This window comes from Callospermophilus lateralis, chromosome 4 (assembly GCF_048772815.1).
Source record: "Callospermophilus lateralis isolate mCalLat2 chromosome 4, mCalLat2.hap1, whole genome shotgun sequence".
NCBI classification, from domain to species: Eukaryota; Metazoa; Chordata; class Mammalia; order Rodentia; family Sciuridae; genus Callospermophilus; species Callospermophilus lateralis.
In genome coordinates, this window is record NC_135308.1 from 81,993,328 (window position 1) to 82,019,648 (window position 26,321).

Genomic DNA, 26,321 nt, shown 5'->3' on the forward strand with positions numbered 1-26,321 from the left:
GCAGGAGGATCACAGGTTCCAGGGCCAGTCTGAGCAACTGAGTGAGGCCCTGTCTCAAAATAAAATAAAAAAGGTTGGGGATACAGCTCAGTGGCAGATCAATCCCTAGTACTATAAGAAAGAAATCCCAAAGAAGAAAGGTTGCCACCAGCCTAGAGTTCCTGGAAGGCTTCAGGAAAGAGGTCAGATTGAAGGTTTCCGGGAGGATGGCTGGAAAGAAGGGTGGTGATGGGATCTGTTCACATCTGTTCCCATCAGCAGAGCCCTCTGCTTTAAGACCCTTCCTCTCACCCAGTTAGTTTCCAAAGTGGAAGTGAAGAGACGTATTTGTGAAGAAGTCTTTGAGGCCACAATGCCAAGAGAAAGGGCAGATTTTGAAAACAAAACTGAACATCTCCAAATGTTGATGACCTCTGGGGTCCAGAATGTTGTTCTGAGAGCCAGAAAAGTACTACCTCCTGCTCAGGTCCTGAGGAGGTTAACCACAGTCAGATCTGGTGAATGACAGCACCACAGACAGCAGCTCTCCTAAAAAGGTGGCAAGGAAGTGCCTTCTGGGCCCTGGCTAGCTGGAAGATGGCTTTTCTCATTCAGCCTGAGTCACCAGTGCCTTGATCTTGTGGAAAAGGATATTGGACTTCCTGTTTGCAGGGATCCACCCTCATGAGACACAGAAACTGGGGGCTTTTGTCTTCAAAGTTTGACAATCCTACCCATAAATATTCATTCCATTGCTCTTGATTTTACATTTGAATCACAAAGAGAATCAATGCCCAAGTGCCACTCAGCCCTTTTAGCCACCCCAGAGAAGAGGTAGGGAGGGTTCTATTCCAACAGGGGCATTCAGAGTGTGCTACTGCTGAGGAGGAGGCAGTAGAATATCAGAATTCTGCAGAGACAACCTTTTTACCACCACAGAATCCTTCTGTCACCACTATTCTTCTTGTCACTACCCTGTATTTTAATAGTATCTTCAAATTATTGACTTAGCATCATCGTCATCATTATTATTGACATATAAGTCTCTGAATTTTAACCTGGTATAGAATCTTGTAGTCACCAGCTTAGTCGAGATACAAAAACAATTCCACCACCCAAAGGATTCCCTGTGCTGCTCCTTTATAGAATCACTCTCCCTTCACCCCACCACTGACCTGTTCTCTTTTCCCATGGCTCTTCCTTTTCTAGGTCATATAAATTGAATCATATGGTATTATCACCTTTTGAGATTGGCTTTTAAAATATTCTAATGCCTTTGAGATTCATCCACGCCATCACCTGTATCTATAGGTTGTTCCTTTTCATTGATGAGTAGTATTGTATTATGTTGGTTTACTTCCAGTTTTTGATAATTGTGCCTAAATTACCCTTAAACATTCACATACAGGGTTTTGTGTGAATATAAAGCTTCTTTGCTTTAAGATAAACACCCAAAGTGGGAATGATGGATCATATGTCACCCATCCTCAAGGTCTTTTCATATCTCTTCTCTCTTTTGATCGTCACAATTTTCCCAGAACCTATAAAGCAAGGATAGCAACTATCACTGTTTTCATTAGCCCAGGGCATTGCAGCAAACCATGCTGCCTACTATGGAATCTCCCCATAATAATATCCTATAGCACAACCAGAACGAAGTGGGTCTGTGTGTAATTTCAGGCTCTGAGCAGCATCTGAAAAGGGAGCAAGTGGCTGGAAGAAGAAGCCTCCCTTCTCCTCCACTATGATCCCTTGTTAGGTCCAGAGGAAAAGCAAAGAGAGTCAGCTCATAATACAAAGAGTAAGTTTCTCAAGGCATGCCCTCCTTCCCTCTCCTCTGGCCTATAAATGCCTGGGACAGATGTGAAAGGGAGGTCATCTGTGTTTCTGTTGAAAGGACAATTTAATGCTGGAACACAAAGCATACATGTGGGTTATAGGCTCAAAGATCTAAGTTCAGATCTGAGCTCAACCCTTTATTAACTGTGTGACTTAATGAATAGGTCACTTAACTTTGAGACTGAATTGTAACAATATTCCGAGCTGAGAGATAAGGGATAACAGTCTCATTTCTGCTGTAATCTTCTTTAAGGGAAGATCACAAAACTTCCTTTTATAAACATGGGTCCTAGAATACCACCCAGGACCTTGGCCTTTGATCAACCTGGCTGTGGATACAGTGATTGATTAATAAGCCAGATTCTTCACCTTCATGAAAATTATAAGACAGAATGGAGGTTCAAGGAGTAAATGATGATTTTTACATTTCATTATAAGTTATTCATTGAAGAGAATTTTGTCCAAATTCAAAGGAGGTGACTGAATTATAATAACAATAACGTTATAGAATATAGATAGAAGATAGAAGTATAAAATGAAAGTGCCAAAATTCACTCGGTTCTCTTCTTAAGTCCCTGATGTACCCAATGACATTTTGCTACTGCCAAAAAGTGAGCTGGCATATGATAAGTGCTCAACACCTTAATAACTTCTGCTCCTGTTATTCAATATCAATGTTAGGACCCTCCACAGAAGCAGACACACTTAAAATTCACATATGAAGAAACCTGCATGTGGATATGAGATCGCTGGAGAGCTTGCCCTTCTCCTGTCTCTGGCCACACCACCATTCTAGAATGTCTTCGTGGCTCTGGATGCTGTGCTACTGGAGAAGGAGCCTTCTGCCTCTCTAAGCTCAGTGTGGAACTGGGGCTTTGTAATAGGCTCCAGAAAAGATCAAACCATGCTGCCTACTACGGAATCTCCCCAAAATAACATCCTAGAGCCCAACCAGAATGAACTGGGACTCTTTCTGCTTCTGTCACCAATCTCCTGCTGTGTCAGCAAAAGAGCTAGCAGAAAATTAAAAAAACAAAAACAAAAATAAAAACCAGTTCTTTAGCTTCCTGACATTTAGTTATCAGTTTCCCTCACAACGATGACCTTAATACAGTAAAGCAGCCATTTCTTTTAATTTTATAAAATTCGAATGCATAAGATTTAGTAAAAACTCCCTGAAATATTTCATAAAATCAGTACTGGCATCTACATTGTATGTTAGCTAGCTGAGGTCTGGTCTCTGAGCTAACAGGGCCTAGGCAAGTGGGTCCCTATTCTAATCTATGTCAAAACCTGTACCCTGAAGTTTTAGGGGTTTGGCAAAATCTTGCATCTAGACACGAAACGTCATCACTTACACACATCTAATTGGCACAAACCATGGATGTGTCACTGAGCTCTGAACTGAAAGGAGGCAACAGATACAATCCATACATTATAGTTTTGCTAATAATTAATAACTTATTACAGCTATGCTAATAACTAATTATAATAATAATAGTATAATGTCAGCCACTAAGAGTTCTCACAGAAGTGTAATTGTGTGTGCCATACAATGTATGGTAACTCATTAATTTTTCAATGGGTAGGTATTATCCCCATTTAATGGACAAGGACATTAATGAATCGATAGGTAATTTGAATAGGGCCTATGCAGCTAGAAACTAGCAGAGCAGGGATTCAAACTCAGGGTCCTCACAATTAAGGTCAAACCCATCAAAGAGTTCTTCACCTACAGAACAGAAGAATCCAAAGATCTAAAGCACACACCAAGTTCCAGGGGGCAGTAAGGAAGGTGAGGACTCTGGACACTTAGGAGGACTAGGCAACACGATCCATGGGATGGCATCCAAGAGGCTACACAGAGGAAGCAGAAATGGAGCAGCCCCTACCTACAGGCCAGGATCAATACCAGCCAAGAGCTCTGGGGATCGTGATCAGAGCAAATGGAAAGGCTGGCGCAAAGTCACGGAAGTACATGGATGCAGTGTGGGCAATGAACTCGGAAGGAATGCTTGTGCATCTGAAGGGGGAGCACTAAGCTGGCAGCCACACAGAAGCCACACACGGAGCACACTGACTAGTCAGGCTGAGAAAAAGCACAGGGTGAAGCCCGCAGTGCACAGGCGTGATTATTAGCTAAAGTCATGTAGCTGGAGGAACAAAGAGAGTGGAGAAGGGACATTTACTAGAAAATTACTAGGAGCGGGGACTATTTTCAGGGGGGTCATAGCTGGAGGACTAAATACAAGGGATCATATCAGAGGAAGGAAGGAGAGGAGGTGAAAAGTGGGCCTCTTCTCCCCCACCTCTGGCTGCCCCCCTCAGCAGCCCTGCCAGCCTCGGAGGCTACAACCTCCAGACTAGCTCTGGCCTGAGCACTTCTTTACCCAGAGAGCCCCAGAAATCGCTCCCTAAACCATTGATGATGATCTCATTGAGGCCATCCATGACCGCCCAATTTAAAATGGCAGCTCCTCTGCCAGTACTCATCTTCCCACTCCCCTGCTTTTTCTCCATAACAGTTCCCACCTTCTAACATTATGTGTAATTGCGTTTTAAATTTTCTGTCCTTCTTCTCCTTAGAATGTAATAGAATGGACAAGATTTTTGTCTGTTTTGATCACTGCTGAGAACAGTACCAGACTCTTAATAGTTTCTCAACAGGAACAAATGAATGCCCTGATGAAGAAATGAACTGAACAGCTCAAACACCAACATAGAGATACCAAAAACCCCATTCAACGTGCACTGCTGACTGGTTAATATATCGCCATGCAACACATAGTCTTCCCTGGTGAAAGAGGAGCTAATTTGTCCTCATGCCCAGTTGAGGACATCTTCCCAGGCATCTTCTCCATTTTTCCTTCAAAAAATATATAAGATCTGAAATCCCACAAGAGCGTGTCAGATTTAAGACTTGACAATGCACATGAACATTTCTTTGGCACCAAAAATGTGATAGAGTTGGGATGATTATGGATAACATGAAGAAGAAATGAAAGAGAGTGTGAGGACAGAGGCATTTGAGTTGATTCCTCAAGGCATCCCATGTGTGACAGGTGGCCTTGGCTGTGCTCCTTCAACCTACTTTTAGACAAGAGTGTTACAAGGAGGTGCTATTGCCTTCCACTCCACTCCACTTTCCAGACTGCTCTAAGAGAGTACAGGGTATTGTTTCAGGTGTGGGTGCAAGCAAGGAGAAATAGCCTTTAAAGATTTCAAGTAAAGGATGCAGATGGATTCACCATGGAAAGTGGGATTCTGAAGCTGCATCAGAAGCTCTGGCAGTTCCCATAATTGCAGGGGAGAATATTGAAGAATACTACCAGGCTTTTCATATGCAAAATGCTTCAATGAATTTAGAGGTGCTCCAGTTATTAGCACAATAACCTGAGGTTTGTGACACAGTACCAATGTCTTCAGAGTCACAAAGTGGGCTGGGGCTAGGGCTACTAAAGGCCTGTGTCAGTCAGAGAATAGGGTAAGTAGAAATCCAGGGAGAGGCAAGCTGGGGGACAGGCACACCTCTGCAATCCTGGCAATTGATCAGATCAGTCAGTTCCAAATCAAGAAATGGAAATGCCAGCATGTGCACACACTCTCACATTGTGACCAATTTACAGCACAGCAGAACTTCTTGTTTTGGTCAATAAAGTCAGCCTACGTTAGGGACACTTCAGTTGATAGAATGTCAACTCCGGGAGGCAGCAGTGTGACCCCACTGTGCATATGCATCCCCTTCTGGGGTTCACAGTGGACCATCACAGGAGAGGGCTCTGACAGTCATTTGGTAAAGAAACTTGTTTAACCTTGACATATTATTTCCCAAAACTTACTCTGCAATGATTTTTTCCCTTTAAAAAAAAGAATATCCATTATTTTTCCTATTACACTTTGTAGGCTGTATGACAGAGTTTGAGAAATGCCAAGGTGAACCATTTTTGCACTATACAGAGGAGGAAGAAGACATCTAGTTAGTGTGTGTAAGACCAAACAGCCTTCCACTGTTATCATCCCCTCTCTCTTTTCTTCATCACTCCCCTCACATGCCTCAGGTGCCTGCTCTGCATAGGAACTGCAGTAGAGTCAATGGCAAGTAAGGCAGATGGCTCCATGCTTCAGTCCTTTAGGACTAAGGGAAGTCCATTGTGCTTAACCTGTCTGTAACAGGCCTCTGATTATAATGCAGTATAGAGCTGACTGCTACAAAATCAATAACATTGATGGGGGATGGAATTTAATTTTTCAAAGTGATTAGGGTTAAGCCAAAAAACTATTTTACTTTTAACTGTCTTGTTGAAAATCATTCTAAACTGCATAATTTGCACTTCACTTTAGGATTATCATTCATTCTAATATAGTTGTTGAACATCTGCTATGTGTCACAATATAAGGATGTGGAACTATGTTGGAATTTAGATTCAAAAGACCATAGATGATTTAAGAGACGATGTGTAATAGTACTTATTTCAGGAGAATTTGAGAAACTATTGTTCCTCTCAGTATTTCCTTTATATGAACTTGTTTTGCTGTCATTTATCTCTTGTCCCCTCTAAAAATGGAAAGTATAAATAGTTTTATTTTAGGGTTGGTTACCTTGGGTTAACTGAGTGCTATATAGGAAAATAGAAAGTGCTCAGTAAACAGCTGATTAAGAAGCTAGGTCTCACTAGTCAGAGAAGAACACTGGTATAACATAGGCACACACGGAGGGGCCTGCTTTACTATTCTCACATGAGATAAGCAGTGGTCAGAGGCTTGTAAATATCTTCCCAATTAAGTCTTGAAAAAATTTTAAGATTTAATATCTGACAAGCCATGACAGTAATACAGTTGGAAACCCCATTTATTCAGCTTTCTTCTTAAATATCTGCCCAATTTAGGTGGTTTGACAGGAAGATAAACTATATGGTAAGAAAATTCTATCCAGAACTATAAATGTCAAATATTTCTTATCCGTGTTACCTTCTGTTCCTTTTGTCTCAAGCATTAGTTATGAAAATATCATTTACTATCTTCTTATTCATTCATTCATTCTTTGACTAAACCATTCATTCATTCATATTTGATCACTGATATGTGCCAGACTCTATTATGGTTACTACAAATACATTGTTGAACAAAACACAAAATTTCTTGCCCTCACTGAAGTTACAGTCTAGTATGGAGAGACCAACATTATAAATATCACTTTTTTCACATGTAATTTCTATTAATGTAAAAAAAAGATAGAAGGACAGGGTACAATAAACTTATGTGGGAATCTATAATGGGAAGGTGACTTTGGGGGAAGAATTTGGTCAGGCTTTGTTATACACCAGAGGGAGGACTATATGACCATAGTGTGTTGCTTTCTTCTGTAACTCACAACTAAAATTTGAGAAGGGAAAAGATTAAAGTTGAAGAGAGCAAGTCTTATGATGAAAGGTTAAAAGATTGGTTTATTTGACCTTAAAAGGAGTACCTAAGGAAATCCCTCTGTTATTGTACTTGTTGTCCTGTTTTAAGAACTGAGTGTGCCTCCTGCTCTGGACTGTGAGATTAAAACTGCTTTAACCTGTCTCCAACACCTCACAGGTAGAATTTCAAATCTATCTGGATGACCTTTGTTTTTACTTGCCAAATCCTGCAGCACAGAGTAACTAATAATCATTCAATCAATATTTGTTGACCAAATTGATATATTAGGTGTTACACTACATGCAGAAACTATAATGACTCAGGTTAAAACCAGGTAGATGGTACAATGTCTGGCTTAGTGAATCCAAAGAAATGAGAGGGGTGGGATTTTGGTAGGAGGTAGAATCCAGGTTGAAAAAGGGCCTTCTGGATGAGGAAGCTTAGGTGTTGGTCTGTCTTATTCTAGGGCCTCTAGGCCTTCTCCACGGGCAGTGTCACGGCTGCTAAAGACTTCTGAGACACTGTGGATGGATACTGAGCTCCATACTGACAAAAAAGATTAGAGATAATGTGTTTATGCAGAGCTGTTCTGGTTTTCCTAGACCCTATTTCAGTAAGTGGTGCATTGTAGATATAATTTATCTGATAAATGAATAAATGAAGAAGAAGTGGTGAGAATGAAAAGCAATAAAACTAATTTTCATTTCTTATTTAGAGACCATCATTACATTATCATCACCTCATTCAGACATGCAGGAAATGGCATATTAATACTCAGCACATGGGAAGTGTGAACTGGCCAGTAGAGATCCGAAAAAGCTTATGGGATGGGAGAAGTGTTCTCTGGGCTGAGAAGACAAGTGTTACAGCCTGAGACACTGGGGCCCAGGCCCTCCCAAACCCACATCAACTTGACCTTTTATGCGTTTTCCAAATAGCAAGGGGTCATGAGAGACTGTCAGTATTGACTTCATTAGCAGTAAGATTATTAAAGACAGAGTAGCAACTTTTTATGACAAGAAGAGCATAGCTTCTATTGCTAAATAAACAAGTCAAAAGTATTTTATTTGTTTGAATAATCTTAGGAAGAGTAGTCTGATTTCAGACATGGGTGAGCTTATGCAGTGTTTGCCTTTCTTGCCTGGATTTCATTAAATGTCCTGATTTGATTGTCACATAATGTATATGTGGATATAATCATATCAATGTACCCCAGAAATATGTACAATTATTCCATGTAAATAAAAAATAAAAAATATAAAATAAAGATCTTAATTGACACAAAAGATAAACTTAGGGTGTTATAAACTCTCTGACTTCCTCAATAATTTGTAGTGAAGCTAAGTCTCTTCTCTGAGTCTCCAAGAGAACTAGAGGTAGAAGAAACTACGTGTGTGTGTGTGTGTGTGTGTGTGTTTTCTGAAAGTCTGAAAAGGACAGACAGTTCTTTGGCTGTAAAGATCATGCAAGCAGAAAAGGCTTAGAAAGACCTGGTTTTGTAATCTGTCTACTCCTATGAGAAATGGTTTGCTTGGAGTAGGGCCCAGGAGTCAAATGGAATCAGATTTGAAGCTCACATTTGAAGTAATTGTTTTTTATCATGGTGATGTGCAACAGATACAGATTCAGAAATGCTCACTGAGCTCTTACTTTGTACCCAGGAGGATATTGGGAGCTTCCTCTCCAAAGACCCATAAGCTTATCTACAAAGAGATACTAGTGATACCTCTTTACTGGTGGCAGATGCCCTTCACCTAGGTATCTCGTGATCCAGGGCTATTTTCAGAGTCTAAGCACTGCAAAGTGACTCCCCCAATCTTCCTTCCACACCTTTTCCATCTCTGACATATCACCTGCCCTCTACCATGACCCCCACCTCAGAATCTCATTGAAATACACAAGTACTAGGGGCAGGCAGAGTAGAAGGAGAATCAAGTCATGGGCCCTGGAGCAGATCTGTAGCAGCTTATGGCTTTGGAGGCACATGTTAATCACCTATTAGAAACAGCATAGGCTATGTAAGATGGATTTAGGGGGAGGCCCTGGGTTGCAAACGTTTTACATGAGGTTTTACAAGTAACAACTCTTTAATCAGCATAATAGCTCTCAGGTAGGGAACACATCTATCCCCATTTAATAAATTAGGAAACCCAGGCAGCAGAGAGGTCTAGGAACATAACCAGATCACGTAGATTTTTGTCTAATTTCTCCTCTGGAAAATAGAGGTAACAAGGGTTTGGAGGAGAAGTAATCTAGACAAAGAACGTAAAGTGTTTAATTGAGGGAATACCACCCAGTGGTCACGAATGACTGGCATACTCTTTGAGATTTTATTGATGTGGTTCTGTATAGTGATTACTATGGGTGAGGGCCATGATTTCTAATACTTTGCAAAAGAACATAATAAAAAGGTTAATTTATTTTTGGTTTTCGAATGCAGTTTTCAATAGGCAGGTTCCAACCTACAGACATGTTCTTCTCCATAGTTCATTTATAAATCAGCTGTTTAGAAACAGAAATACACTTCCCTAGAAAAATGATACAGTAAATGGTTAGCTCATTAAAGGCAATTTAATCTGTAAGAGAGCAGAACTTTAGTGTTAGTATTGGCAGCTGTGTTCTGGGAATATTCATTCACACTTAACAAACTTCTCCGATGTCCCAGGCACTGTCCCAGGTGCTGAATAGACAATCCTTGAAAACATGCCTGTTGCCTTAGGTAGCTTATAATTCAGAGAAGGAAATGGGCAGTCAGTCAATGATTACAGTGGAGGGTGACAGAGGTGGGTCAGACTGCTGGAGGAGAGTCCCAGTAGGGGCCTAGGGATGGGAAAGAGGCAAGAGAATGGCAATAAAATACTGAAAGAAATGGAAATAAATAAAGAAATGGAACCTTGCTTGGGTTTAGGGCTAGCCCTGGTACTTCATTTTCTACACTCATGCCCTACTTCTTGGGCTGTAGTGTTTTCTTAAGCTCTCTTCTGCAGCATCTGAACCTAACAGTCTGTATTTTCCTGTAAGATCTATGTCCACAAAATCAAAAGCTCTGTTCTTTTAGTCCAAAGGATCTCATCCATGTCTTCAGAGGAGATGATCTGAAAAGATGTCTTACTGAAGTGTGATTAAGCAATCACCCCACTTCCCTCAGAGAAACATCTTTTAAAATGTGTTTTAAGAAGCAGATAGTTTAAAATTGTTTTTATATATAAATTTTAGGGGCTGGGGATGTGGCTCAAGCGGTAGCGCGCTTGCCTGGCATGTGTGCGGCCTGGGTTCGATCCTCAGCACCACATACAAACAAAGATGTTGTGTCCGCCAAGAACTAAAAAATAAATATTAAAAAATTCTCTCTCTCTCTCTCTCTCTCTCTCTCTCTCTCTCTCTCTCTCTCTCTCTCTCCCACTCTCTCTTTAAAAAAAAATTTAAAAAAATATATAAATTTTAAACTGGAAGTGTAAATTCATGATAGTATTCTAAGAAATCAAAACAAAATGAAAATACACAACAACAACAACAAAGAGTGGTCAAACAGACCAATCAACCCAGATGATAGACTGCCTTGGGAACCATTTTCTTTCAACCATTCCTACTTATTCATAGAATCACACATGGAAGTGCTTGTATGACCAAGAGTGGTTAGGAATGAAGAGGCCACTTCTCTAGGTTCTCTGCAACCCATAGCACTCTTCCTGGGATGTGAGGGTACTGAGTGATGTGCAATTTTAAGATACCGCCAACTGAAAATCAAAGCTACACTATGACCACGGTGTTTAAGGAGGAGCAAGAAAGCTACCACTTTCTAACACCAAACTTCTCCTAGTCTCCTCAATGTCACCAGGACCACTGTACATGCCCCTCACTGCTGTGCAGACTGTCTAGCTTGCACACTCAGGCTCAGAGGACTGGGTGACACACAATTCTGTCAAAACACTTTTTTAGATGACTTGGGGTTGAGAGATAAGTTTTTATCTCTATATCAAGAGGAGACTGTGAAGCTCTAGTGCAAGATAACAGGTGAGGTAGTCAAGAAATAAGCCCTCCCAAATGTGATGACTAGGGAATAAAATAGCTATTCCTTTGCATATAGCAGGTCCTAAGCAAATCAGTAATTGAATGGTAAGTCTCTTTTCAAGTTAATCTCATGCTGTGAGATCTTAGGGTTCATTTCTCTCTCTCTCTCTCTCTCTCTCTCTCTCTCTCTCTCTGTGCGTGTGTGTGTGTTTCGATCATTTCTGTGTATTTTGTGTAGTGGATCATACTTGCACTTGACTGCAGGTACACTGAGGCTCAGTGAATTTATACCACAGCTGACTCCATATCCTGCAAAATGAATTTGATTGTCATATTCAAGAAATAAGAATTCAAGAAATAAGTTATTCTGTCATACTGTTTAGATTCCAAGTCATTCTAAATTATGTCTGACCAGGTGGTGACCTTCCATGTCAGGGCTCAAGTTACATAAGGGTGACAGTGCTCTGGGAGCATGTCTGGCGCTGAGAGCCAGGACTGGCATTGACTCTGCCTCCATCTCCACTTGAAGACTTCTCAGCCTTCTCAAAGCAGCATCCGAGAGTTAAAGCCACTCCTCTGGCCGTCTCTTCTCATTAGCAACCTGAATTCACTTCTGTGCTGAAGGCTGCATTGTTCTTGGGTGTTTGAATTTCAATTTGCATAACGAAGCAGGTGAGAGTGCCTCTTGCCTGTTCAGGCAGCCCTGATTGGCAGAGAGAAAGGGATTTGTACATAATTGGCTGCAATTAATTTGATGCGCTTTTATATGGATAAAAGGAAAAAGCAGAAAATTGCTCAGCACTCCAAGTCAAAGCCACATCTGCACCCTCTGTGGTGTGTGTGTGCATGTGTTTGCAGTGATAGGAGGGTGTGTCTTGTAAAGGCATGTTCCAGTGAATAAACCTCCTTATGTGTTCAAGTGCATTTTTTTTTTTTTTTTTTCTGACAGCAAGAAAAGGCTCACTCCCCAGAGGTTCCTCTGCCCTGGAGGTCCTGGGCTGCAGTGTTCTTTTTAGCACAATGCTGTTAGCCATCTTGTTCAATTTGTATTTGAGGCCACTAGGAGACATCATTAGAAATCACAGCATTCTTTCTTCAGTACCAGGATAACACCCAGCTCAACATCTCTTTTGTACCCAGTCCAAAAAAGGCTGAGTCCCAGCTGTCTCGGGGTCTGTTGGCAAATCAGTTCTTGCAGAAAACTTAACTGGCTTATACTTGACTCAGAACATACTGTGGTGCTAGTGATAAGCTGGGAGATGTGTGAGGAAGTTTCAGAATTAAGCATTCAGGTAATTTAATATCAAGGTGGTTTGTAGCCTTAAGCAACTCAAGGTCTCCTTGTCACAAGTACTTCAGATACAGCAAATATGGTTCTTGATTTATTTCTCCACTAACATGAGGATGGAGGAGTGAAGTTGGGTACACTGCCCTTTTTTCAAATTCTTTCCTCTCAGTTTTTTTTTTTTCCCCTAATAAGAAGGTTCCTGAGAATGGCATTTTTTTCTTATGTACATTGGTTATGTCCTGGAAGAGAGAAAACATGGTACCCAACCATATACAATGTCTTTTTGGTTCCTCCATCCAGTCAGTCAACATTAAATGAGCAGCTCTGAAATGGGAAAGCGGATGCACACAAATAACAACAGGCCCTTGCTGCAAACAGTTCTGGGCTGAAGTGAAGAAAAGTCTCTTCAAGTTTCCTGTTCACTCACAGCTGGGTAGTCTCTGGTCTGAGTCCTAGAATCACTCCCTTAAGAATCTGAGAAAGCAGGCCAGAGAGTGTATAACAATCAGCCTGGCACACAGGATCTGTTCGCTAAATAGACCAATAATAAGAACAGAGAAAAACAGGTAGACTCGGCCCCAGGAATCCCAGTGGCTATTACATAGCCAAGAAATAAAAATCAAAGTGAAGCCAGTTCTGATAGGTCCTGTATTCTAGTTCCTTTCCCACTCTCTGTGGGGCGGGGGGGGGGGCATTTGAGACTGGGATGGCAGGAAGAGGGTCAGAAGGACAGGAAGGACTTCTCTGATGGTACTATAGTGGTCTGGCATTAATACCTATATGCATGACAGATGTTCTCCTTGCCAGGCAAGTTCATGGATTCCTAGAGACACTCCCACTGAGAACACACCTGTACCTCTTGGGTGCAGCTGGTCCCTCCACTTTGCCTCATCCTGGCCAGGAAGCATTTGCGGGAGGGTACCTTGAAAAATACCTCGCTCCACTCTAGGCCCAGACTGACTCCCTCCTTCCCACGTGGCCTGATCTGGCCTTGAGAAACAGACTTGCCCTGCCACGGGTGGCTATCCTAGCCCAGATCTGTCATCTTCAGCCTTCCAGGTATATGTCAAATGCCAGCCCTTTCTTTAGCTGCAGGGAAAAAAGGTCAAGCTCTCTAAATCATCTCCTCAAACAACTTAGTGGGTTAAAGAGAAAAGAGGGGCCTGCCACAACTCTCCAGTAACATCCCCCCAAGTCGCTTTCTCTCATAACCTTTTTTTTTTTTTTTTCACCTTTGGTTTTCTGGCTGCCTGCTTGACAGCATAGGTGACAGCTGCTGCATATAGCCATTGGATAGAGTCCTATTTAGTTGAAAAGGGCCCCAGGTGATTTTAATATTGACACTCTGCCTGCTCCACCATTACCCCTGGCAGCCACTCTTTGCTATGCACTCAAAACAAAAACAGCTATTAGTACACACAAGACTCCTGCTCTTCCTGCTCCTGAGTCTTCTCAAGATCCAAGCTGCCTCCACTGGAAGGGAGTTGGCCTGTGGGTTTTCTTCTCTCCATTCTGATGGTTCTCAGGATCCTATTGGCCTGGAGCCAATCTAAGCAAAAGCCCCCACGTGAAGGAGACGAGATTAAAAATACAGGAAGAAAGGTCTGAGACTATGGTGTTGACAGAATGTAAGCAGACTGTCTATGGCTCTCTGTGACCCATGCTGGGAAAGGAAGTCTTGACATGAAATTGGAAGCAAAATGACTGGGTTTCCTCAGTCTCAGGCTGTCTTAGGCTCCCACTGGCCCTTGCATGAGCCCAGTTATGCAGAAAGCTTCTAAAAATATAATAAGCTGCACACACAGCCCACTGAGAACCTTTTCCACTCTTGCCACCGTTATAGCAGGTGGCATCAAGAGGGCAAGTAGTCCGGAACATCTACAAAGGACCAGAGCCAGCCCAGGCCACAATTTTAACTGTGAGTACAATTCTGACATCTCTAAATCCTGATTCATTCTAGGCTTGATGCCTTTGGCCACATATAAATTTTCATGCTGCATTAATTTGTCTCGAAGGACTTGAACTTAGTTGCTCAGAAGTGAAACACTAATTCTTAATATATCCTCAACCCACAAGTCAAGATTTAGTGAGCATATAAAAGCTTAGTCTCCTTGGACTAAAACACTTATTTATAATTTTTTTTGTTTTAATCAGAGAGAAAAGGATGTTGAAGAACTCTCTAATTTTCCTTTGATGTAAACAAATTTCAGAATGAAATTATCTTTTAACATCCAGCTAAATGGATATAGCTCCCTTCTCTGAGAACCAAAGACCTGCCTTTAAATAAATTCGAATTTCATCAGGAGGCCTGGGAATCACTTGCTCTTCCCAACCTGGAAAAGATAGTCTGATGGAGGGAGACCCAAATGGAAGTCACAGAGGCACTCAAAGATTCAAGCAGTTCAGAAAAAGGCTCACTAATTCTCCCACTTGCAGAATACCTGATGCTTAATGGATAGCTTACCATGCTATGTGTTTTGACTTTTGTTAATGAAAATCATTGCCTGTTGCTGGTTTTGATTTTTGGCCCAATTCAGTTCAATTCAGGTGGGAATTGTGAATTAATACTCGTGCTAGTTTGCATTGATGTAGTTTTTTTTTTTTTTAATCAGCAGCTCCAGGAAGTCACTAGTCATCTAATATCCTGCATATCTTTCTAAGAAGAGTAATACAGAGCAGATCTAGTCCAAGATTAGGTTCTAATGCTTTCCTCCTCCTCCTCCTCCTCCCCCCTCCCTCCCTTCCTTTTTCTCTTGTCCTGTCCCTTTCCCTCTCTCCTTCTCATTCCTTCCTTGGTTTCATTTCATTTCACAAAAATATGGTTTCAGCATCTAATATCTGCAGAAAGAGATAAAACTGACTTCTTTTTTCCAGGTGAGAAAGACAAAACTTTTGAGATCCACTTTGTAAAACTTATGTTCTAAGCACATAGGAAGCGTGTTCCTCACTCAGCTTTGTCAATGCTAAGTCCCTAATTACAGAGTTATCTTGCTGTATACTTTTGTGGGATGGATAAATGGGGCGTGTGTGAGTGAGTGTGTGTTCCTGTGTAACAAAGAAGATATGTTCATCTACAAAAGACAGAGGACCCAATTGCTTTTGATGAGAAAAGAGTTACCTGTACCTGATGATCAAATAGAGTTTCCTCCAGTTCTGTCGTATGAACCACATGGCAAAATCCAGTGGAGGAGAAGGGTGCACCAACACTCTTTACCCCACAAAGGAATTGTGAATGTGATATGTCTTAGAGAAACAAGCTCTCAACCCCCTTTTGCTAATCTTGGAAGAGGCCTCATGGAAGGCTGTGAGGAAAGTGTGCACATAAGCAGCGCACCACATCTGGGACACTGGCATCAATCAGGCACAAGGACACAGTGAAAAGGAGCACAAAAGGACATTTGAGTTTTTCACAGTCTCCCTAAAATTAACCAGCAAGAAGATTCCCTCTGCATGTGATATGTGTCTCCCTGAAAATCTCCAGTGTAAAGTAGATCAGTTTTCTAGGCAGAAAAGGACTGAAGTTGGTCCTGCTGCAAGAAATACTCACTTCAGAAGGATGGGGCTGGTGGCCAAGAAAGGGGATTGAGTCAATGAGGAGAAGCCCTTGGATAGAAAGAACAAGCCTGAAGCACAAGCTGTAGAAGACCTGTCAGGATGCTGTGAGCACCTTGGCTAACTACCACAGACTGAACTTTATGTTCACACAGTTCTGAAGACTGTAAATTCCAAAAACAAGGTGCCCCTCAGCTGTGTTCCCTCCAAGGGTCTAAGGGACAGTCCATCCCTTGGCCCTTCCAGCTTCTGGTGGCTCCATGCTGTTCCCAGGGCCTGTATCAGCCCAATTTCTGCTGCTGCCTTCATATGGCATTCTCTTCTGTGTGTTTTCTCCTTTTCTGTGTCAAATCTCTCTGCCATGTCATTGGATTTAACATCCACCCTGATAATCCAGGAAGATCTCACCTTGAGATCTTAATTACATCTGCAAAGATCCTCCTCCCCCCACCCCCAAATATGGTCAACTTTCACAGGTTCTAAAGGTTAGGAAATGAATATATTTTTTAGGTGTCACCTTTCAATCTGCTACAGCCCCAATAGAATAGCAGAGCTCAGAATGAGGAATCCCATATGAAAAGTCTGGATGTTAGGAGGCGAAGAGGGTGTGCAGGCTAACAAAAACAAACAAACAAACAAACAAAACAGAGGTAAAGGAGTCCCTGGATCCCTGTTGGGAGCCTAGTTGTCAATACTGGATCATTGGCAGCCTAGGATTGGAGAGTGACCACTGCTAGTCCCCATCAAGTGTTGGTTAGGGATTTCCTGTACTAGTTAAGATGAATTCAGGAATTAAGGTTCAAGGGTATCTGTAACCCATGCTTAAATAAAATCAGAGAACTGCTGGTAGCTGGTTCTAATGGACAGATCTGGGTTTATTCTGGATCCATCTGGATGAAGGTCTCCTTGGCTGCACCTTGGCGGGAAGGAGGCAGGTAATGTACAGGGACAGCAGTTCATGTAAAGGGTCACAATGGCTCTGCCAAACAGATGTCCCTTCCCCACCCATGTATATTCTGTACCCCATGTGCTCTGAGGATTTGGGGACTTTTACTCTCCTGCCATTTCCTCCAGACCTGCTACTGATCAGCTGTTACAAGAGGACTAGTGGCTGGACAGCCTCAGAGGACTCCCACGCATGAATCATACCCTCACAGTTTGCTCAGCTACCTGGACGTTCAACCCAGGCCCTCATTGCTAGTGCTCTGGCTAGTTAATCATGTCTGCTGCTTCCCTGTTAAACTATTTTTAGGCCAGTATCCAATGGTTGACCAAGACGGTCTGGGCCAGAACCAGTATGTGACAGATTGGGTTTGAGGTTAGCTATCTCCCGCTGGCTTCAAGCCTAAAGTTAATAGGGCAAGGAAAATACATTTGTACAATGGAAAGCATGGCCCTACTTCCTCACAAATGCTTGAATACCATCCCAAAACTTTAGGGTAGTAGTGGTATAAATATATATATCACCAGACTATTTTTTTTCTGGAATGCATATTGACTTATTTATTTGTATGTTGATTTAAAATTCATACCCTGATGACTTAGTCCATTTTATGTTCTTTTAACAGAATTCCACAGGCTGGGTAATTTATAAAGAAAAGAAATTTATATCTCACAGTTCTGAAGGCTGGGAAGTCCAGGGGCATGTTTTCAGCATCTGGTGAGGGCTTTCGTGCTGCATCAAAACATGGCAAAGGGCATCAAGTGGTGAGGAAGCCCGCGCTCACTACAGAACAGGCAGTGAAAGGGGAGCAAGAGAGCTGAGGAAGCTCAACTCACTTCTGTAACAGTCACAGCTGTCATAACTAAGCCACTTCTGAGATGGTGACACTAGTCCATTCATGAGGGCTCTACCCTCATGACCTAATCGCCTCTTAAAGGTCCCATATCTTGACACTGGCAATTCAACATGAGCTTTGGATGGGCCATTTAAACTACAACACATGCCTATATCCCCCAACGGATAAAAAGTGACTGTCAGACTTCCTGGGACTTCTCAGAAACCAAGAATAATTGTTATTTAGAAAAGCCATGGGGTCCTCATTTAGATGTTCCATGGTCATCCTGACTGTAGATGATGGCTGCCCTCTTTGAACTAATGAGAGTTTGTTGATATTGAAAAGTTTCCTCTAGTTCTTTGAGGGAAAGAACTGCAAATACAGTTTGGTTGTCACAGTGGTGGTCCAAATGTATGATGTAGGATGTAAGCAGATACGAGAGCCTGGTTGTAGGACAGCAAACCTTCTGTGGCTATAGCTGCCTCTGCCTCCCTGCAGGGCTCCTTCATTCTCTGGCTCCAATGACTCTCCAACTGACCCTACAACTCACCCTCTCTCTTCTGGCAATGCCATGTCCCATCACCCAATGGAAGCTTAAGGACAAGGTTACTCTGTGCCCAGACTAAAATCAATTTGAAAGTCATTAGCCTATCCAAGTGGTGGAAATCACAATTATTATCTATTTAAAGTAATTCCCCTAAAAGACTGTTAGAATATTATCTATTATAACTCAATTAATTAGATAGCTAACTATTTAACACAGAAAAAGCATTTAACTAGTTAAGCTCCTACGAGGTATAGAGGAGGGTAAAGAAAGGCAATTTAACTGGGGAAAGCACTGGAATCCAAATAAAGTAGCACACTGTTTAGGGGTAGCAGCAGCCAGGAACATCATAAGGGCAAAATACTTAATTTCTCTATGCTTCAGTGGCCTCATTTACAAATAAAGATAATAATAGCATCATTATATAAGATAATCTATGCAATAATTCATTTGGCATTATACCTCGTTCTATAAGAGCTAAAAAATATTAGCTAAGATATTATTGTTGAAGTTAAATTAAAAAAATAATAATGATTAGGAGTAATAGGGTTAGGTTAAGTGGAGCCAAAATGCAATTAAATGAGAGGGTAGAGAATTGAGTAAGAAAGCAGGGGCAAGAGTGTTGATCTCAATCTTTAGCCATGTCATAACTCTGTCTGGAATTAGCTCAAAGAGAAACATTCTGGCAGAATGATTTTAGAACCAAAGATACCTTGGCTCTGTCACTTGATAATATGTGACTTTAGGGAAATTACTAAGTTTTTCAGAGACTTAGTGCCCTTATTTGTAAAAATGGGAATAATTACATCTTTATGAAGATTATACAAATAACACACAAGTGACAGTTATGTATCCGGTGCCCAGTAAACACATTCCCCTCTGTCACCTGGCCAAGGTCTTTCCCCTTCATACTGTGGTTGGCAGACTGCAAAATGAGAAGTCCATCTGGATAGGTGAGAAACACGAGGATCAGCATTGTGGACTCTTTATGCAGAGAAGAAAGAGGTCACTACCTTCCTTATACCCTCCTGCCACTGGAGCAGCTCAGTGAACAAATGTACAGTAGGGTTGCTAAATATTAGAACTTGCACCCCTTAGATATGGCATGTAGTGGAATAATTCTAAATCCACTGTAATGTGCTACTGTAAAATGGAAGCCATCCAGAAAACAAGGAGCACAGAAACAAGCTTTCATGGAAATTTAACTCTGGACATTCTGGCTTTGTACCTTAACATAAATAAAAACTCAGTACATTTTTTTGACAAAAAAAAAAAATTGAAGACAGTTTTTTTTAAAGCTATATAAATCTAATGGCTACAAATATCTTTTCATCATCACTCAAGATATTTGTCATCTGATCTAAATTATATAGAAGATAAGTCATCTTTGATAGTCATACCAAATATTAGAACATTTCTTCATTGTAAATGTTACTTTGCTTGATGAAAACGTAATTACATTGAAGACAGTCTTCAAAATCATCTCATTTCTATTCTCAACATTATTGTTTCAGTGTCTGTATTATCTTTCTTTTTCTAAATTCATAGAATATACTTCTTCTCATGCATTACCATGCCAGTCCTAAGATTTCATTTTCCTTAGGTGTTTTGAAATAAAACTAATACAAATTTTGACATTATAAGTATGCTTTCAAAATACTCTCCTTCTGATTTATATAACTGTTCCTGACACTAATATGCAGTTATATGTCATTAGTTACTTAAGTGTTTTCTATAATTATGTAAATTATGTTGACACTTTCTGGTAGGATGCTTACATTTTACTATTTTGTCATTTGCAAAGTTCTGAAGTATATCGGATAACCATTTTCAATCATTTTCAAATTAAACAGCTGTGAAAGGGTTCTTGCTGTCTCCTTGCTTTCTCTGCCTATAATGCCGAGCCCGCTGTTGACAAAGGAGACGTCTATGCACATATCCCTTCTCTACCTCTCTCCCTATAGAATTTTGCTTTATAATTTTAATGATGACCATGTTATGGTCATTGACTTTCTGGAACTCATAGTCAGAGAGAGGGAAATACCATCAAGTACAGGTCCATGGATTATAACAAAAGAATATGGAAACAAGTGTAACAATAAAGTATGAATATTTGCATGGCAGAGGAGAAAGTGACTAGCCATTCAGATGGGTCAAGGAAAGCTCCACAAAGGAAGCCATCTTTAGTTTGAGTCTTGAAGTTTCAGCAGGAATTTGGAGAGCAAGAACAGGGAAGAAAACCCTCCTGGTCAGATGCACAGATAGAAGCATGGTCAGGAAAAATGAGGAGCTGAGGATGCCTTGGATGTAGGATGCAGGAACCTTTGCATTAGCTAAGGACACTAGAGAACTGGGGTACACTTCTAAAGGCCCTGAAAGTCATTCCAGGGCAGAAAAGTCAGCAAACACAGCTATCTTTACTATAAAAGAACTGGCAGGATCTAATTTTTCAGAACATAATGACATGATGTGGACAACAAACAGATGCCATCCTGTCAGCTGTGAGCAGCCTAGGAAGATAAATTCCTTCAAATCCATGGAAAGGAAAACAATCTCCCTCTATCCCAGTTACACTTAGTTCACATAGAAATGGATTCTGTTGTTGCTGGGTGGCCCATGAGGGTATGAAAAACACAAATACAGTGTTCTGCACAATGTTTCAAGATATTTGAAGAAATCATTGGGATAAAAATCACAACATTGTGACAAATATTCCCATTTAATAATACAGAGCCCCAAGGAGAGCTGAGGTCTACCACACCTCTGCCATGTTGATACACAGTGACATGGTCCTGCCAAATATTGCCACATTAATGTGTGGGTACCTATTCCACTACCCTTCAGCCATGTCACAATGTGAACATTCTGTATATCCCAGAAAAATCTACAAATGGGGCTGGGCTTCTGCCAAGCCTCTGCCACATCTGTGTTTTAGGGTTGACATGGTCCACCTTACTGCACCACACCAAGTACTGAGCTCTGAGAAAGTAGGTATTCTTAGCTCTGCTAGTGCCTGTGTTATAGAAGTTGTCAAAAAGGTGGCTGTAACAGGGGAGAAGGTGTCTAACTCGAATTTTACTTAGGATCATAATGGCAAAGGATGCTGATGATGGAATAATAAGAGAGAAAAGTTTAAAAATGGGAAATAATAACAGAATCAATAAAATAATAATAATAATAATAATAAGAAGAAGAATTAATGTATAAAAATAGTGGCTTGGATAAGAGAAATATATGAAACCCTAAAAACAGGGAGAAGAAAATACAGGAGAGTATTTTTAAAATATGAAAGGAAACTAAAAAGGAAGACAAATCAGATAAAGAGATATCATGAAATGGTAAACATAATGAATGACAGATCTATACATACACACATGTGTATATGAATACACATACATACATATATGTATATCTATCTATATGCATACATACATATATTCACTCAAGAAGCCATTTGTCTTCCCTATATGCTTTTGAGTATTCTTGATGAATAGAGCTTTGAATAGATACTTTGAACCCCAAAGTGTATCCTTTCTACAGTAATTTGCCAAAGTGTTTAGGGTTTTATCTGGGAAACCTAATGCATGAGATAAAACATTACCTATTGGTCTAAAGCACATCTGTCTATAGCTTCATTTTGCCAATGAGAGGAAGAAGTCACATTTTCTAAATCTCAAGGAAACAAAGAGTAGAAAATTTGTTGTAAGTGATAGTCTCCAAAATTGTTTTGGCCATGAACTTTTCCATACACTCCATAAAGGCATCTCTGATGGCTAGTCTTAGACCATCCTAATTATCATGGTTTCTGGGAACAGATCTTCCATGGAAACTGAAATGCTTCAGGCAGATCTGGAGGGTCAGATGCATTTAGAACATGTTGTACATCATCATACAGAAAAGATGGAGACCAGCAGATAGATCCCTTCTTTTCTCAACTGTACGGGCCTGCAGGGAGGCCTACAATTGGTACGGGGCAACCCATTCATCGGCATCACACAGGGGCAATCATCAAGTTAAATAGCAGTTATTTCCCTGCAAGACACAATGTGAACAACCCTCCAGCTCAGCCCTAGGAACACACAAGTGTGTGGAAGAACAAAGGGAGAGCCCACAGCCAAATACCACTGGGAAGAAAATGAGGCCATAATGCTCTAGTCCCCTCAGTGTGGGTACACAGGGGCGGCCCTCTAATAACACATCAAATAGGCAGCCCTGAGCTGGTGGGCCACCCAACCGCATCCAACAAGAGGTACCATGTATTCAAAAAACCACTAACATACCAAGCCCCTTATTTGCAGCCCAGGGTGTACTTGTGATAACCTTTTACAAATCAGGAGGTACACACGAAGTAATATTATTTCAGTAGGGAAACTGATTTCTGCTCCTGTGTCACAATTTAAGAAAACAAAAGAAAGAACTATCGATTCTAAAGATTTAGAAAATTAACAGGTACATGAGAACAGGATCGAAGGAAAGATGGAAGGTTTCAAATGGGCCTCTTACCTTTTTGTCACTCAGGCCAGAAACCTGGTCCACATATTCCTCTTGGATCATGAAGGCAGCTAAGTTGGCAGTGTAGCTGGCCAGGAAAATGACAGCAAAGAAGGCCCACACTGACACCATGATCTTGGAGGTGGTCCCCTTTGGGTTTTGCACAGGTACAGAGTTGTTGAACACTAGACCCCAGAGTAACCAAATAGCTTTGCCGATGGTGAAAGATGGGCCGCCTGGCTCTGGCAGAACAAAACAATGCAGACACAAAGTTAAGCCAGAATCACTAGTTGTATTTATAAGAACACAGAGCTGGAAAGTCTCTGCTAAGAGCAGGGTAGCCCCTCCCTTAAGACTGAACCTTTATAATTTTAGAGTCTGTTTCTCTCTTTTTTGGGGAGCCCCAGGAGGGCAAAGGAGGGTCCTTAAGAGAAAAACCAGGGTTCTAGGGTGTGTGGTGGATCTTTCTCCAACTGTGTTCCTGCCTTCATACCCAAGACTATCAGAATTATGTGGAAACTGAGTAACAAAGGCTAACTGTGCCACTATGGTCACATTTGGGTCATTGTGATCATTTTTTCCTAACTTGTATATTTGTATCTACCAAGGAAGCATTTTAACTTCCCAAACATTAGCAATAATTATATGAGGTCTTTTTCTAACCATTGTCATAAGCCTCCTCCAAGTCTATGCACATTCATATTGGATGGTTTTGAATGGACTTTTTGCTGATTATCCTTCAACCTCTAGCAGTTAGCATTCAATATTTCAAAGACAGACTTGACCCTACTCCAATGTCAACACTTCCCAGCCGATTTCCTACAGTAGTAGCTTCTGTGTACAAGAACATTAGGAAGGAAGTCATCAACTTCCGCCTGGCCACCTACATCTGAAGGCAGATAGCTGTCTTTGACTTCCCTCCACCTGCTCTTTACACAGATAGTACCAGGGTATCTGTCCATGAATGTATGGTGGCTTCTATGCTAGCTCTGCTTAATGAGGGTAAAATCTTGCCTGTTATCTGGATCTCCACGCAGACAACGTGGCTCTTTCCACTGCAGAAACCAACATCTGCCTGCACAATTTTATGACATATTAACACAGATCTTATGATGTTTTCTGTGTTCCTGATGGCATCTGCTCAGCCAACTACATCATCAGGGACTACACATGTTGAATCTGATATCTAACAGTGCATGCACATCTGTGCATGTGGACCCTATTTATTGAAACAGATATGTAACTAGAAAGTCATTTATAACCAAAGTTTTTAAATTGTAAAATGCTCTTGATATTTAAAGTGGCACTGTACTGAATTCCTTTGTGAAGACAAACAGCTTATGATAAAGTGAGTAATTTTAAGTTCTTGCTATGAGTATAGTAAATCTGGATTTTTACCTTCTGTTTCCTCCCCACCTAAGAATGAGAGTGCACATGAACTTTAGTTATTGACATTGTCAACCTAACTACATACTCATGTGATTCTCAGAAGTTTTCTTTATCAGGATGGGCAGATCATGGCTTCTGAATGGCCCTTTAGCACAAGTGGGTCACCACTGATTGTACCACTGTGTGAAGACATGGAGATTTCCACCCCAGAATACATAAACCAACTCAAAAGGTAGGTTTACACTTGAAATATGTCAGTGAAGTGCTGATTCACATCCTGGACTGTGAATTCAACAGAAGCATAATCATAATAAGTGATTCTTATTAAATTGGTATAGGTTGGGTATTATATTTTTTTAAAATTTAATTTAATTTTTTAATTTGTTCTAGTTAGTTATACATAACATTTAGGATGCATTTTGGCACATTGTACACAAAGGGAGCACAACTTCTCCTTCCTCTGGCTGAACATGGTACAGAGTCCAAAGCAGAGATCCACTATTTTGAAACAGAATGGTTGAAGCCCCATCCTAGACTGAGTGAATCAGAAAGTGAGGTCCAAACATCTTTGTCTTTTAAGTGCCCCCTAGGTAATCCTTCTTAAGAGCCAAGGTTAAGAAACTTTCCTCTTAGAGTATAAAATTCCAGGTTAGCAGACACATTCTAGAAGGATAAAACTCAGAGAAGATAGACTATTTCTTAATCCTGGGGTTCTCAGGAAGCTTCAGAAGAGCTATTTACAGGAATCCCATATCCTCCTTTGGAAATCTAGAAAACTTTGAAAAAGTACATGTGCTTCAAACATCTGGGTAGCCCTCTCATCTGTGGAACTACCTACCCAGGAAATTGCCCCCTGCTCCCATCCACTGTAGCTGTGGGTGAGAATTGGTCTACCCTGCCCATTTCATTCCACACATCCAACTCCTATGCTCGCTGGAAAGGGACGTTGATCTAGGACCATATGCTTGAGAGATACTGTACCTCGGTAGTGATCCTTTGGCTCTGAGGAACTCTGCCAGTCACAATCACCTGCATTTACCTTGGGGCAACCTATTTTTCCTATCCTTAATAAGTGGGTACAATCTGTCTTGTTAGTTACATCTGTTCCAACAGACTGTCCACAGCCTAGAGTCATCGAAAGCTTCCTGTTACACTTTCAGAGTACCCACCTCTACCATCACTCTTCCCTTTCATTTACCTAGGGGTAGAACTGGGCTTAGAAATGATGTGAACCATAAGGGGGACACAGAAATTCAAACTAGCATCTTATTTGGCGTATTTCTAAAGTGTCACCAGCTTGGTGATCTAGAAGACTGAGGGACTTCTTTTTTTTTTTCCAGAAATGGAAAAACTAGGAAGAATACGGATCAGGGAAGAATCAGGGGTAAGGAGAATTGGAATTACAAACTAGAAAAACACTGGTTCCAGCTGGCCTTACCTCTGCCATCAGCGAGGCACCTGTTATAACCCACAGGGCTGAAGTATTCGAAGACAAAAACGGCCACGGCTGAGACGATGAGCAGCATCACAAACATCATAACCCATACGTCAGCACTGAAAGGCTCTGGAAGGGAAAGAAAACAGTGCTCAAGGTCAAAACAGAACAAACGGATGCTAATTATTTCACTTGGTCATGCAAACAAATATTTGGGGAGAACAAGAAACAAGTGTGCTGTGTGCCTTCGTGATCCAGGGACTGGTTTAGGGAGAAATCAAACATGCCTGGACAGATCCATCCCCCAGATCGGCATGTCAAGGTTGCTTTCTTCCAAGCACAGGAGGAGCACAGCCTCATGCTCTTGTACCGTGTAATGTTTGTAGAGAGAGTTTCTGCTACTATTGGATCCATATCTGAGTCTTTCAGTAAAAGGTATAATTAGAAGGAGTATGGTATATGGTATATGCTACAACTGAATCATATTGGACTGGCTTGGTTTACGTTTTCATCTATATGTCCATACCACAAAGGGGAGGCCTGCCAAATCCTTCCCCAGTGCTTCTGAGACTTGCAGCCAAATTAATTCTCAACAGACTTAGCTACTATTTC

General features: G+C 41.1%; 1 protein-coding gene across 1 annotated transcript in view; it reads right to left on the reverse strand.

Moving 5' to 3' along the window:
• The window catches only part of Grin2b (glutamate ionotropic receptor NMDA type subunit 2B), a 398,278-nt gene that overhangs the window by 16,293 nt on the left and 355,664 nt on the right, over nt 1-26,321 (reverse strand). The window contains exons 10-11 of the mRNA XM_076852688.1: nt 25,713-25,838; nt 22,898-23,127 (exon numbers count right to left, since the gene is read on the reverse strand). Coding sequence (XP_076708803.1) covers nt 22,898-23,127; nt 25,713-25,838 — 356 coding nt within the window. The remainder of the gene's footprint in view (nt 1-22,897; nt 23,128-25,712; nt 25,839-26,321) is intronic.